The sequence below is a fragment of the Phragmites australis genome, chromosome 3 (assembly GCF_958298935.1).
Source record: "Phragmites australis chromosome 3, lpPhrAust1.1, whole genome shotgun sequence".
Lineage (NCBI taxonomy): Eukaryota > Viridiplantae > Streptophyta > Magnoliopsida > Poales > Poaceae > Phragmites > Phragmites australis.
In genome coordinates this window covers 21,737,112-21,752,330 of record NC_084923.1, presented here as the reverse complement: position 1 = coordinate 21,752,330, position 15,219 = coordinate 21,737,112, and the positions used below count along the sequence as shown (strand labels likewise).

The following is a 15,219-nucleotide window of genomic DNA, read 5'->3' as shown; positions in this document are numbered from 1 at the left end:
ATGCATGCATTACCTACACATGTAAGTACACCTTATTAGACTTGCACCACCATATAAAATGACAATCAAATAAAGAAGAGAACATTATACCTTATCTTATTCTGTCACCCCGCTTTGCCTCCTGTTTTGAATCTGAACATAACATCCACAAAATCGGTTAACACCTTCTAGTATGACAGACCAACGATGCTGTAGAGAATTGGAATTACGATCAGATGCAAAGTCCTTGTGCTCATGAAAATAATCAGTAATTCTTTGCCAATACGTAGCACGTGATTGTTCATTCCCTTGTATAGCATCCAAACTAACTTCTAGCCATGCCGACACCAACATGTTGTCTTCTTTTACACTGAAATTTTTTGATCTAGCCTTTTTTGCTTTTTGGGATGCACCAGCTTCTACATGTGGCGTTTGTTGCTCCTCAAGTGGGCTTGCAAATTGACTATCATCCCAATACGGTCCATTGTCTTCAATGTTTCGATCACTCATCAAATCCAAAAAACTATCCATTGTTGTAACCTACACCTGCATAACACAAATTGTATACATATAATCAATTTTTAGCATTGCAAAATTTACACATAATCAATTTCTACCATTTCTCTCTAAAGCCGGCCCACTCCAAACCTCTCTGCAGCCGGCTCCAAATATCTCCCCGTCGCCTCACTCTCCCAGTCGCCTCCCTCCTCCTCTCTCCCACTCCCCGGCCGGACTCCCTCCCTCTCTCCAGCCGGACTCCTTCTGTGCCAGACTCCCTCCCTCTCCGAGTTCCTCTCTCGCTCAGATCTGCTGGGCGGGGCACCGGAGGTGCTGGGCCGGCGGCGCGGGCAGGGGGGCAGCGGCGCGGGATGCCAAGGGGCCCGACGGCGCGAGCGGTGGGGCAGCGACGCGAGCGGCGAAGGGGGCCAGCGGCGCGGGCGGCCAAGGGGTCCGGCGGCGTGGGCCACGCGGAGGAGGCGGCTGCGTCGGCCAAAACGGAGGAGCCGGCTGCCAGGCAAGCGGAGGAGGCATCAGCGTGCCAAGCGATGGGACAGGGGAGGGGGGCGAAGGTGTACCTGGCGTGGATGGCGGAGGAGATGTCTGTGGCGGCGCGGGAAGCCGGCGAAGGGGGCCAACGGCGCGGGCGGCCAAGGGGTCCGGCGGCGCAGCCAGGGGGCCAGCGGCGCGAGCGGCGAAGGGGGCCAGCGGCGCGGGCGGCCACGGGGTTCGGCGGCGTGGGGCACGCGGAGGAGGCGGCTGCGTCGGCCAAAACGGAGGAGCCGCCTGCCGGGCAAGCGGAGGAGGCATCGGCGTGCCAGGCGGCGGGACAGGGGAGGGGGGCGAAGGTGTACCTGGCGTGGATGGCGGAGGAGATATCCGTGGCGGCGCGGGAAGCTCGGTCGTTGATGGATAGGGGCTCGGTACACACTTCCTACAGATGAGGTTCGAAGATGCAATTTTAGGGGTCCCTCAAAGATGAGGGGTGAGAAAGGGAGCCGGTTGGAGAGGTTTTTGTACTGTTTTTCCTAAAAAATAGGATAAGGAGTGGGAAAGGGGGCCGGATGGAGATGCTCTAAGTAGACTATAGAGAATACAAACATTAACTAGAAAGGCAAGACACCTCGCCAACACCTACAAGCGCATCAATGTAAGACCACTCCCAATGCTGGTTTCATTTTCATTAAATGAGCTGCCACATAGGCAAATTTGGTGACATGGCACTGGTTTTATGAAGATTCATAATGGAGAGGTTTCATCCGGATGAGATACCTTGTGCACTGTTTCCAAGTCGTTAAAAAGCGTTTGACACTACACTGGGACAGATCGGTTTCATTCTCAGGCGTCATTTCCAATCCCGTGTGACGCGGGGGCAGGCCTTCCTTTCCACTCTCGCTATCTTCCCGCCACCCCTTTCCACTCCCTCGCCTCACTTTTCACTTCCATGCGTCTGCCCTCTTCCCTTGCATCCGTGTGCTTGGAGTAGACAGGCGGCAACACGTTGCAAGCAGCCAGGCGGAGGCGCGTCGCAAGCAATCATGCGGAGGCGGCTGTCCCCTCTGGCCACCAGGCGGATGGCTCGCCAGGAGAAGAAGAGCGGCTCCGCCGTCCGGACCTCATCCTCGCCTGCTGCTCCAGCGCCGCCGGCGCCACCACCTTAATCGGAATCGACAGTTGCAGGATGGTGGCCTGGATCCAGTGGTAGCAGCGGTGCGAGCTATTCCCCTTAAGGAAACCAGTGCCCGAATCCATGGTAAATTTCTTCTCTGGTTTGTTCAGCATGTGAATCCAGTCTGAAGATTCAGTAGGTTGAACGACTATGACACTGTTTCAGATATTGTTCATCTGTTGTTCGAAGAATATAGTTGCCTCCAAGGTGTGATAGTTGCAACGTAGCAAGCAATTCTTTCATGAATAAGTAAGCAATTCTGTTGTTCAAAGAATATAGTTGCCTCCAAGAATTGCTTGCAACTGGATATGCCTAGTGAATTGATGATGTAACCCCAATGTTTTATTTTAGAGGTTATCCACCAAGTGGTTTCGTAAATCTCTTAAAATGACCACAATTTCCGTCACCACCACTGCCACCAAGAGAAATTTCCACTTTGTTGGAGCTCCTCACAACTTTGCTCCAATATCACCGGCTCCACCACTATGTGCTAAAGGGACTCCATCACCATAAGAACCATTGGACAAACAATCTATATCACAAGAGAAAAGAAACGTCACCATTGACAGTGACGATGGTGTTGAGGCCAATAGGACAAGTTGTTTGTAGCAAAGCAAGAAGTAGAGAGAAAGGATATTGAACGAGCTTTTGGTATCTTGCAATCTCGTTTTTGCATTTTGCGTTGACCAGCTCGTTTATATGACCAAGGAGATCTTGAGAAAATTGTGCTAGCTTGCATCATTCTTCACAATATGATAGTCAAAGATGAAAAAGAAGAGGGCATTGCAGAGAATCTTGATTTGAACGAGACTCCAAGTACATCGATTGTTTTAGCACCAAAATTCTCCCATGAAGAAAGCCCTGCATTTGAACAAATACTAGAGAAAAATTCCTATATTCAGGCTCACCTAACTCATATCCAACTTAAAAAGGACTAGGTTGAGCGTATTTGGCAAAGTTTGGGTGTGGTTAAAATATTGAGTCTAGTTTTAGTTATGCTATTTTACTAATATATTTCTTGTTTACCATACAATTTCGTTGCGCTCTATCCTATATGTAATCTATTTCATACCGTATAAATATTGAAGTAAATTAATCTATTTTAGTTTGATCATATATTTGCCAATGTGATGTTTGAATGTAAAAGAGCGCGACATATCATGTCAGATCGTTCATGCGTCTCATAGTACAAACCTGTTAGCACTTGATGGAAAGCAATACAAGTAGCCACATAATCCATATGAAACATTTGATCACAACATCATACAACAATTTAATGCCATGAGGAGCTATGACACATCAAAATGATACAATGTATTGGAGACAACTATTTCAATCATCAAATCAATACTCTCTTTCTTACGTGGCATTCTTGGAAAAACCAAAATGAAACTCCCCATCAGGAGTAGTCTAAAGATCACAAAATCCAATGAAAACATTGGGACCACCAAGCCAATGATAAAAGCACTAACTCATCCAATTATGTTTTGACTACTTCTAACCAATGGCAACATGCAAGGTCATCAAGATCGCAATTGTAGGCACTATGTGGAAAATGGATAAATGAGATACAATTTAGTGACGTGTCATTAAACGATCTGTCACTTATATCGCCTCGGATGGGGACCGGGTATATACCCGTCACAGATTACAGGTAATAAGTGACGGGTCATAATATTACCCGTCACCTATGACATTGACGGGTAATGACTAAATATGTTATCTATCACCTGGCCATAATTGACGGGTCTCCCCACATCAGTCATAAGTGATGGATCATGTTACAACCAGTCATTTATAATTTGGCATAGGTGATGGATCTTCTTGGGCTAGTCATAAGTGACGTGTTGTACCGTCACTTATGAGAAGTAATAAGTGATGGATAATCTTATCACCCGTCACTTATTACAAGATCTGTATAAGAGTTGGCCAGCCATTGTGTGGGTCGAATAATTACTCAACAGTGCCGCCCACACTGTTCTGGCAATTTTCTTCGGTTCTGCGAGAGACTCTCTAATATCTTGGTGATTTAAAGTTTGAATTGTTGCTAGATCTTTGAAGGTTTGCATCTTCCCCTTTCATCTCCTCCTCTAATCCCTGTTTGCTAGATTTGTTGTGCTTTCAGTTGTAATCGACCATTTTGCATATTTATCTAAAATCTTAGTACAAGTAAGTTGTATTTATGTTAGATTTGGTACTAGGTTTGCCCGATCTACCGCGAGATGCCACATATCTAGTATAGTTGTATGATCACATGCTTAACCACAAAATTAAGATAGTTGTTAATGAAGAATGAATGTTTTTACATTAATTATAGATGACAGACAGAAGTTGGATGTACCTTGAGACCCGGACTTGTCCAGAGTACCTGAGCTGGGTGAAGCATTTCATAAGTGCTTCCTTGGTGGATATGAAAGATCGTGATAAAAACAATGTATTGTCCATGTCGCGATTGTAGGAATGATAAAAAGTTCTCGAAACCAGACAATGTCCATGCACACTTGGTCATGCGTGGATTTAAAGAGAATTATACATGTCGGAACAAACATGGTGAGAAAGGCCTTAACGAGGGAGAGATAGAACGGGGCTTCCATGCTGACAGTGTGGATCAAGGACTTACACCCGGTGAAATGGATCATAATCTCAAGAACGACATATTAGGGTTAAATGATAATGATCTCAATGATTTTGTGGAGAATGTGAACCAGATGGTGCGGGATGTCGAGCAGCACGACGAGTATAACAATGGTGAGTTTGCTAAATTCTAGGAATTTGTGCGGGATTCTAAGACACCCCTTTATCCCAACTGTAAGGAAAAGTACATGTGGATATTTGGGAACCTAAAGCTTCTACAGCTGAAAGAAACCCATGGTTGGACTGACAAGAGTTTCAAATCATTGCTGGATCTGCTAAGGGACATGCTACTGGAGGGGAACTTGGTGCCCGAGAGCATCTACAACACGAAGAAGGTAATTTTTCCTTTGGGATTGGAAATAAAAAAAATACATGCATGTAAGCAGGATTGTATCTTGTTTCATGGAGAGCATGCAGAGCACCTATCGATATAAGCGTAGAAATGACGGTGGTGATAGGGACGGAGGCAAGAAAAGTAAAGGTGTCTTAGGAAGGTGGTGTGGTATTTTCCTGTAATTCCCCATCTGAAGCTTCTATTTGCCAACTGAAAGGAGACCCAATTGGTGTGTTGGCATAAGGAGGATTATAAGAATGACGCAATGATACGACACCAGGTGGATTCCGCTCAGTGGAGAATCGTTGATTCCATATTTTGGTTGGTTCGCTAAAGAATTGAATAATATTAGGTTTGCTATGAACATAGATGACATGAATCCATTTGGTAACATGAGTACCTCACATAGCACCTAGCCTATTGTATTGTCGATCTACAACATTTCACCCTGGCTTTGTAATAAGCGAAAATACATTATGTTGTTGATATTGATATCAAGACCGAAATAACCTGACAATGATATTGATGTGTACCTCAGTCCTTTAATCGATGATCTTAAGAAACTCTAATCGGAAGGCGCCGATGTTTCAGATCAGTACAAGCAAGAGTATTTTACCTTGTACGCCATGTTGTTCATCACTATCAATGATCTGTCAGCACTTCGTAACTTGTCAGGTCAGAGCAAAAGAAAAGGTGCAGCTTGCCCACATTGCTTAGATGACACATGCAGTTTGAGGTTGAAAACTCAAAGAAAATAGTGTACATGCGGTATCAATGTTTCCTTCCTAGGAAGCACCCGCACTGAAACATGGACAAGCAATTTGATAGCACAAGGGAGAAAGTGTTATCTCCAAGGTATTTCAGCGGGGAAGATATCCACAATCAGGTTAAGAATATCAATATTGTCCTTGGCAAGCGAAAACAATACTCCAAGGATGATGAACAGTTAGGAATGTGGAACAAGAAATCAATATTATTTGAGCTAGAGTATATGGAAAAATTAGATTTTCTCCACTTCATCGGCAATATGCATGTAAAAAAGAATATATGTGAGAGTCTGATCGGTACATTGTCCAAATGAAGAGAAAATGAAAGGATCATGAGAACGCACGAGCTGAACTTGAAGAAATGGGTTTAAGACCAAAGCTCCATCCACATGATACTAACATGTGGAACGACACATACTACGGTCAAATAGAGGAGATCTAGGAGCTGAACTACTTGGGATTCAAGGTAGCCCTGTTTCGGTGCTGTTGGGTACATGGAGCAAAGGGCGTCACTAATGACAAGTATGGATCCACTAGTGTCGATCTCAAACATGTCGGATACAAGTTCGAACCCTTCGTAATCGCTAAAGATGTTCACTAAGTCTTTTATATGACTGACACAACAAAAAAGAAATGCCATGTGGTTCTCGGTGGGAAAAGATGCATAGTCGGAGTTGCAAACGTCATTGATGAGAAGGAGTACAATCAATTTGATGAAATCCCACCTTTTGCTACTGCAATCGTGACATGCCTTTCGCCGACTGAGAAAACCCCATACCTACGCTCTGACCATAACGAAGAGATCCATATCAAGAAAGCATGAAAACGACAAATTTTAATTCAAGTGTCAAATTTGTAATATTAATATCCAATTTAAATTTTAGGTTTAAAGTTATTTGAATTTGTAATATTAATATTAAATTTTTAATAAAGTTATGTGTGACGGGTGATACTCTTTACCCGTCACCTATGACAAGTGATAAGTGATGGGTGATCCTCTTCACGTGTCACTTACGACTTGTAATAAGTGACGGGTGATAGTTTTCACCCGTCACCTATGACCGTTTAACTATATATAAGCTGCCAACCCATTTCTATTTTTTGAAGTCCTAGCCCTAATTCCCAAGCCGTGCCTCCATCCTTCTGGCCCCTGAGCCCGCCGTCGTCGCTGCTGAGCCCGTCGCCGTCGATGTCGACGCCGTTCAAGCCTGTCACCATTGCCGTTGTCGCTCCTGAGCTCATCACCCTCACCATTGCCGTCGTCCGAGCCCATCGCTGCCATCTGAGCCCATAGCCGTCGCCGTAATCGCTGTCCGAGCCTGTTGCCTTCGGCGCCGTCACCCCCGAGCCTGTCGTCGCCTATGACGCTCTCTCCAACGTCGGATCCTTGGTCCACTATCACCGTCGCATTACTGCTCCTCCTTTGGTGACTAATCCTAGCTTGCTTCTTTTGTTGGTGAGTAATCCTAGCTTGTGGGTCGACACGGTCCCGACGGGGCGGCGGTCCCAAGGTTTGGTTTGGTGGTTGTGATCGTGTGGAGAGTGTGAGATTTAGAACATTTTGGAAGAAGCAACATGTCTAAGCGAACTCGCATGATCAGATATTCCTATCCCTATTAAACATTTCGGAAGCAACATCTCTGGTTTCTGTATCACATGTTTAATAAATACGTTTCATCGATCTTTGCATCACTTAAAATCTAATTAAATTACCTCGTCCAAACCGGCTGCTAATCTGCATCAAAATGATTAACTAATCTTGTGCCATAATACTCATCTACATGGGACAAGGTTTAAATTTCTGTTGTACCATGTAAAGAAGATGTATGTTGCTCATGTAAAGAAGAAAAAAAGGTATATGTTTCGTTGATAGTATCCATCGGTCCTTTGGGCAATACTGGCAACCTTGCAATTAGTTGTAGATGGAAATCACTTGCTATAGTGTTAGAAAGAAAATGTCAATACAAAATGTCATTAGAGAAATGCATGTCTAATAGACTTCACTTTTATACACTATGTAGTAAGGTGACACAAACCTTAATGGTCAAGAAGTCAATAATCCATCCTTATAGGTTATATCAGCAGTAAGCTCAAAGATAACCAATATGCTCCATTTAGTGTGCTGATGTATTCTGAAACACCGATAAGTGGTTTCATCCTTACGTTCTCTAATGCATTATAATCACACACCAGCCAAGTAATTATCTATCTTCTGGTGAGGTTTCATAATTTTTTATAAGTGGTTTGGTAGTAATGGACGTCTAAACATTTGATGTCAGAAATTCAGGCAGATTTAGATATCAGTTTTCAACGGCACATTGTGCCACCTTAATGATATAATAAAAATATGGTGTATCCATGAAAGCTGTAGATCATTTTCTGTAGTTTCTGAAAATGTACATGTTTGCTATCGTAGACATGTCAATGATATTTTCAATGTATTTTTGTAGCAGCCACAAACTTGTAAGACTGATTCCACATGTTTCTTTTTTAAATTCAATTGTGTGTTGTTCAAGCCTTTAGTATTTCTTCATTCTTAATTTCTCCAGTGGCTGCTTGGCATCCTTTTGTCACAGCACATTAAGAATTAAATCACAATGGTTATTGAAAAACATAATTAAGATTATAGTCTATTTCTGCAATCGCATCCAACTCACAATTTCTCACTAGTGTGCAAACAGAACAAATTAGCTTGAACATGCATTCAATTGTTTTCAGAATTTCAGCTTGATACATAGACATATATTGGCTTTTAGATTTATATATTAGCTTATATTGATCTAAATCATCAATCTTGCAATATCTGTAGACATCTTAGTGATAGTTTGACTAGTAGATTTAATCACCACGATTATATTACATTTGATCGAAAGAAAATCCTTAACCTTGATTCCTTTTCTTTCCTCTAAGAAACCATGGGGAAGAAGATGACTGTCACCCCTGAGAAACCAAAAGCACAGAGAATGCTAGCACTAGAGGTCGCCCCGACACAAGATGGGGTAGATAGGAGCCCAAGCCCTCACTCGTCATCCTCCTTCAACAGCAGTGAAAGCCAGTATCATAGCTTGAGCCCTGTTCCACGCAAGTGGGAGAGCCGGCGTTGGGCAAGTGACAAAGAATACAATCCCATCAAAGAGGTATTGATATGAGTCAATGCATTTTATATTTGTTGAATGGAGGAATATTTTTTTGTTTATGCCAACTCTCCTTGTTTTCTCTCTCGATGGCAGAAGCACAGTCTCCAAGCCAGACAACTTGTAGTGGTGCACGAGCCCGAAAGCCAAGGTCACAAACACAGTGGCTGACAGACAAGGTTACTGTCACAGGAATCGATGGTAATGGGCTGTCTACGGATGAAAAGGCCCTGAATAGATTTCGAAGGGTCGCAGGGCTCATTGCTCGGGAGAGGGTGTAGATAACGACTAAGTTTGATGACCTCAGTGACGAAACGAAGAGGGAATTATTCGATAATGTTGTCAAGGAGTATCTGGAGTGCCTTGGAAACATGAGCGAGCGTAAAACGATCGTCGCGGTGAATGCAACAATGAAAGCGATCATAAAACTTCACAAAGCTTTAAGAGCAAGCTTGTGAATCGATATTTGGCTAAAGGGTGGTGCCCTTCGAGAGTTAGAAGCACTTGAAAGAGGAAGATTGTGATGCTTTTGTGCAAATGAAGAACTTATAGTAGTTTAAAAAGAGAGTGAGGAGAAGAAGCAGCTTCGGATTAGAAACAAGCACAACCATAGGACCGGTGCAACCGGGTATGCTGGAAAAAGGCCAAAATGGCAAGCAGAGGACAAAAAGTTAGCCAGAGAAGATCACAAGAATCCTTGGTTGCAATTCTCAGGACGATCATGGTCATATTTGCGTGCAAAGGGTGAGATGTCGAAAGTGGAAAAATCACATTCAGAAACAGCGAAACCTAGTTAGTCACAAAAAAAGTAAATGAAAAGGCAGCAAAAGCTAGCTAAGGTTCTTTCATCGGGGTCAGGAAACATGATGTTCTCTCAGCGGTGCTAGGGAACTCGGAGCACCCAGGTCGAGTGCGAGGTGTATCAAGTTCCCAGGGCTAGAAATAAGGCTTTCCCGAAGACCTCGGGATGTCCAAGAGAAGGAAGAGGTCTATAGTGGACGTGGATGCATTGACACAGGCATTGACACAGGACATCACCTAGAAAGTTTACGCAAATGTCATGGAGCAGCTTGCATCACAGGGAATAAATATTTCCATGCCAACGGAAGCTAGCCCCGGAGCTGCAGGAAAGAGTAGCTGTGCCTCAATGGAGGTCGAGCAACAAGTAGCTGCTGCCATGACTGAAACAGATATGATTGACCTACTAGAAGGGCTCACGCCCTGTAGCCTTGTAATCGGGCTTGGCGGGTATCACATTGAGGTTGCAAAGGGCCAAGTACTTTTAGGCGTCTGTATCTTACATACGGTCCTGATACATGCAGGTTATGTCGTGGTTACGGTGGACATGGTACATCGCAATGCCACCGATCATGTGTTGAAGCTCCCCCCTAATGATGAAGTCACAACTCTTAGTGAAGCTCTTTGTCAAAGGATCTAGTGGAAGAGAGGCGACATCATGGTCTCCAGTGCATCCCAATTTGGACAAGCTCCAAGTGCACCGCCATCGCACCCCCCACTTCTAGGTAAGGCAGCTTCACTGCCTTCTCCTCTGCATCTGACAGCCCCTCTTCTAGATCCAATTCTGTCTCCCTTAGAGAGTCCAAAGAAAAAGGAAAAGTAGACTGAGAAGAAAGGCTCTAAGAAGCATCTGCCGAAGATATTGAAGGCCATTGTACCAGCAAAGAAGTCCACAGACATTAGAGCAGCGTGGACTAGTGCCAACACAAAATTCCAATATGGAAAGCCCATGATGACAATAGATGACCTAGCAAGGGTGGAAAAAGCATGTGTCGACCTGCATAATTACTACATGCATGCTTCTAGAGATAACAATGCCACATTCATAGTCGTACAGTACAAACGATGACACCTCTTAAGTAATGATGATAGCTACTTCATTGTGGGTTTCAATGAATTATACGACCTCTTCAACCTTGATGGCCTGGATATTTCGTTATTACAGATCTTCACATTGTAAGTCCCTTGAAACTGAAAATTCACGAATTAATACCACTAAGTCTTGAATCTAACTATATTCTTATATGTAGACACTTGATGAAAGAAACGAGGATTCCATCGCATGTCTTGACCTTGAAGCCATTACAATATTGGCCGTCCAACTTCACCCTGACTACGCTATGGACTATGTGGCCAGGGTAATGCAACAATATTCCAAAATGCTATACCTAATGGGTGCCCACAACACTGGTGGCCATTGGATCTTACTGGTTATTTGCCTCAAGTGGGACTTGGTATTCTACCTCGACTCATCAAGACCAGTAGGACCAAAAGGCAAACTTAGATAGTGTAATTACAACGATATAAAAGGAATTCTCAACGCGTAAGTTCTTCCTAACTTAGTTTACATATTTAACTTTTCTAACATTTAAATGCTCCATAATCGATCCATCTTTATGCAGGGCTTTTGATAAGTACCTTCGAGCTCAACCTGACTACAACAGGAAAGATGGTTGTAGACTATCACACAAGACTGGCTTCACGGTAAGTAAACATATTACTATCACGTCCAGAATCCATAATCACATAATTAAGCATAATCATGCATCATAAGCATCATGTTTAACTTTGAGCAATTTTATTTTGGAGCGCTACAGTACCTTATTCTGGATTAATAAAATAAGACAAAGAAATTCGGGAGAGAAAGAATAGATTTTGTTTAGTTAAAATAGGCTAGTTTCTCTAACACGTGGGACCCACCTAGCTGGCACCACCGCCTCACCCACTCTTTCCCACTCCCACTAGCATCCCTCTCTCTCACCCCCGTCCACTCCCCTCTCCCTCACGTGCTCTCTCTTTCTTTCTCTCCCAACTGGCCAAGAGAAGGAGAGGGGGAGGAGAAGAAAGGAGGGGAGGAGAAGCAAGGGGAGGCCAAGGAGGGGTCCTCGGCGAGCTCCCCCACAACAGCCCGCCGAAGGTCGTCCTCAACGTCGAGGTCATGTACCTCGACCACCTCTTCTTCCTCCTCAAGCCGGCCACCACCTCTCCGGCTTCATCTCGAGCTCCGACACTTCCCCAACCCCGAGGACTGAGCCACAAGCTTGCTAGAACGTGAGCACCCCAACCCCCTTCAATTTCATTCCCATGGTCGGATCTACCGGTATTGAGCTCAGAGCTCAACAATGGCCCCTGCCATCATTGGAGGCAATAGCTGAGTTTCGGTCATTTTTGGCTTATGTATGTTATCCTACGCGGTAGAGGAGGTCAAGATGATGCTCTAGGTCTAAAATCTCTACCCCAAAAACTGTCAAAATCGTTGTAGGACAGATCTCCAGCGAAAATCAGCATTTCTGACCTCACCCGGAGGTTCCGGATCACAACCCGGAGGTTCCGGGTGATCCTAGCCAAAAATACCCAAGGAATCCCACCCGGAGGTTCGCCCGGAGACTCCAGATACTGGAGGGTCTGAGTTCAACCCAGAGTATCCGGATTGTACTGTTCATTAGGCTTTTTTCTTCTTTTTTCTTTGCTAAAACTTGTAAAATTCATAATAAATTTTCTGTAGCTCCAAAAATTATGAAACCAATTTTGTTGGTTTCATAATAACCTCCTATACCTATTGAACTCGATGCATTCATATTTCATTTCTCCTCTCTTAAGGCCACACCAAGCTTACATGTCGATTTCACTGTGAAAAGGCCCTTTTGGTCATAATGCGAAGCAACCCAATTTCGCATATATCTCAAAGAGGAATTCCTTCAATGATACGCACATCATCTGCATTGACACTTGAGTAAGTAATTCATGATCCCATTGGCTATCAATCGGACTGATCAGGTCATGTACTCTTGTGATGACACTTTGCCCACGAATTGAACTTGATGTTTGTGTTGATCCTCTCAGCAGCCAGGGGTCATCCCAATATCAGTCTGGCTCCCATCACCAACTCATCATATTATGCCTTCTTTGAGTAGCTTTACTCATTTTAGTACACTTTGCCAAGAGTAAGATATGCCTTGTCGAGCGGTACCTTGTAGAAGGTTACCATCCGGGTAATATCGTGCCTTGAGAACTCTAGCACAAAGTTAGTCTAGACTTTGAAGCAGTCGTCGCCCTTGGTGTGCTAGCATGGTTATATTAAATATACGTAGATCTCGAAACCACAGTCCTCCATTCTTTTTAGACATCGTCAACATCTCCCAATTGAGCCAATGCATTTTACCTTCATTGTGTTGTTGACTCCACCAGAACTGGCAGATCATAGAGCTCGATTCTTCACAGAAGCTCTTTGTAAGATCAAACACTGACATTTCATAAGTCAGTATTGCTTGGGCCACCTCTCTAATTAGGACATATTTCCTGGCCTTCAATAATAGTTTGATTTTCCAGCCTTGTATCCTCTTCCATATTTTTTCCTTAATATATTCGAAAGCATTTCTCTTCGATTTACCAAGATAAATAGGTAGACCAAGATATCTCTCATTCTTTGCTTCCCCTTCCATTTGAAGCTTAGATTTAATAACCAATTTGATATCCGCTGGAGTGTTAGGACTAAACATGATAGAAGTTTTATCCTTGTTTACAATCTGTCCAAAGCATACCTCATATAAATCCAAGATTCCTTTAGTTTTCGAGCACCTCTTGGTGTTGCTTTCATAAAAATAAATGAATCATCAACAAAGAAAAGATGGTTTATGTGTAGTGCACTTGGGCAAAATTTAATACCCTCGATCTCACATCTATCTCCAGCCTTTTGCCAGCACAGAGAATAAATAAATATGGAGACAACAGATCACCCTGCCTGAGACCTCTGTCCGGTTTAATAACATTTGTATAACAACCATTGACCTTTATACGATATGTAACAAAGGAGACACATTGCATGATTATCCCAATCCATCTCTCACATAAACCCATCTTCCTCATCATGTCCCTCAAGAAATGCCACTCAACTCTATCGTACACTTTTCTCATGTCAAGTTTGATAGCAGCAAGACCTTCTCCATTGCCCTTTCTTTTCCGGAGGTAGTATGCAATCTCATATGCTAGCAGCACATTATCTGTAATAAGTCGGCCCAAAACAAACACACTTTGTCTTGGAGAGATGATATCCAGTAGTATTTGTTTAAACCGGTTGGCGAGCACATTTGAGATGAGTTTGTACAACACGTTACACAAACTTATAGTTTCCTGGGTTCCTCACCTTTGGGATCAAAACCACCACTGTATCATTCCAGCCCATTGGCATTTCTCCACCATTCAAGAACTCCAGCACCTCTAGTTTAACCCGAGGCCTAACCAAATGCCAAATTTTTTTATAAAAAATTGATGGCATACCATCGAACCCCGGAGCTTTCAAATCTCCAATGCTTTGGAGTGCTTCCTAAACTTCCTTCTCTGTGAAGTCCTTTATCAGCTCGGAGTTCATACCCGGTGTTACACACCGATTAATATTAGCCAACAATTCACTAGAACGATCCCCTGCATAAGAAGTAAACAAATTTGTATAGTTGCTAGCTATAAAATGTTTCAACTCCTCTTCCCCCTCTACAACACCACCATCATCTTTTTTCAATTTTTTATTTTATTCATTCTCTTCCTCTCCGACGCCCATGCTTGGAAGAACTGTGTGTTGTGATCACCCTTTTGTAACCACTCGGTATGAGTTCGCTGCTTCCGGTACAAGTTTAGTTAGTTCTGCAAGCGTCAAGCTTATACCGCAAAAATGTTCTCGCGACACGTTCTCTTGAGAAATATGCCTCCTTCTACACCATTCTAACTCTTTTTCACCTTTTTTATTCTCCGCACAAGCTCCCCCAACACAATCTTATCCCAACTATGTAAATCACCGGACACCTTTTTCAACACCCCCGCCGTAGAAACCCTCCCTTCAGTGAAACCTCCCTCCCAAGCATTCCTCACTACCTCCTCACACATATCCTCCTGCAGCCATCGAGCTTCAAATTTTAGCATCACTTCCGTATAGTGCCACCATGCTAAGTGCTCCTCCCATTCACAGTTGTGGTGGTTAGGGTGAGGGGAAGGCGGCGACGGATGAGGGAAGGATCATGGTGGTTGGGGGCTCCAGGTTTGGGGGCCTCTACAGGTGGGGTCGATGGTGGCATCAAGGAGAAGAGCGTTGGGATGAAACGGAGAATCCTCTAGACAATGCAGGTAGAAGAATCCGGAGGAGAAGAATTGAGACATTCTGGGACGTGGCTCATTCTGGGATGAGTTTTCTTACAC

General features: G+C 43.8%; 1 protein-coding gene across 1 annotated transcript; it reads left to right on the top strand.

Annotated features, from left to right (window-relative positions):
- The first annotated feature begins 848 nt into the window (after positions 1-848).
- LOC133910591 (uncharacterized) lies at positions 849-1,421 on the top strand. The gene has a single exon (XM_062352935.1). It carries the CDS (start codon positions 849-851, stop codon positions 1,419-1,421), a length of 573 nt encoding a protein of 190 aa, XP_062208919.1.
- Positions 1,422-15,219: the final 13,798 nt, after the last annotated feature.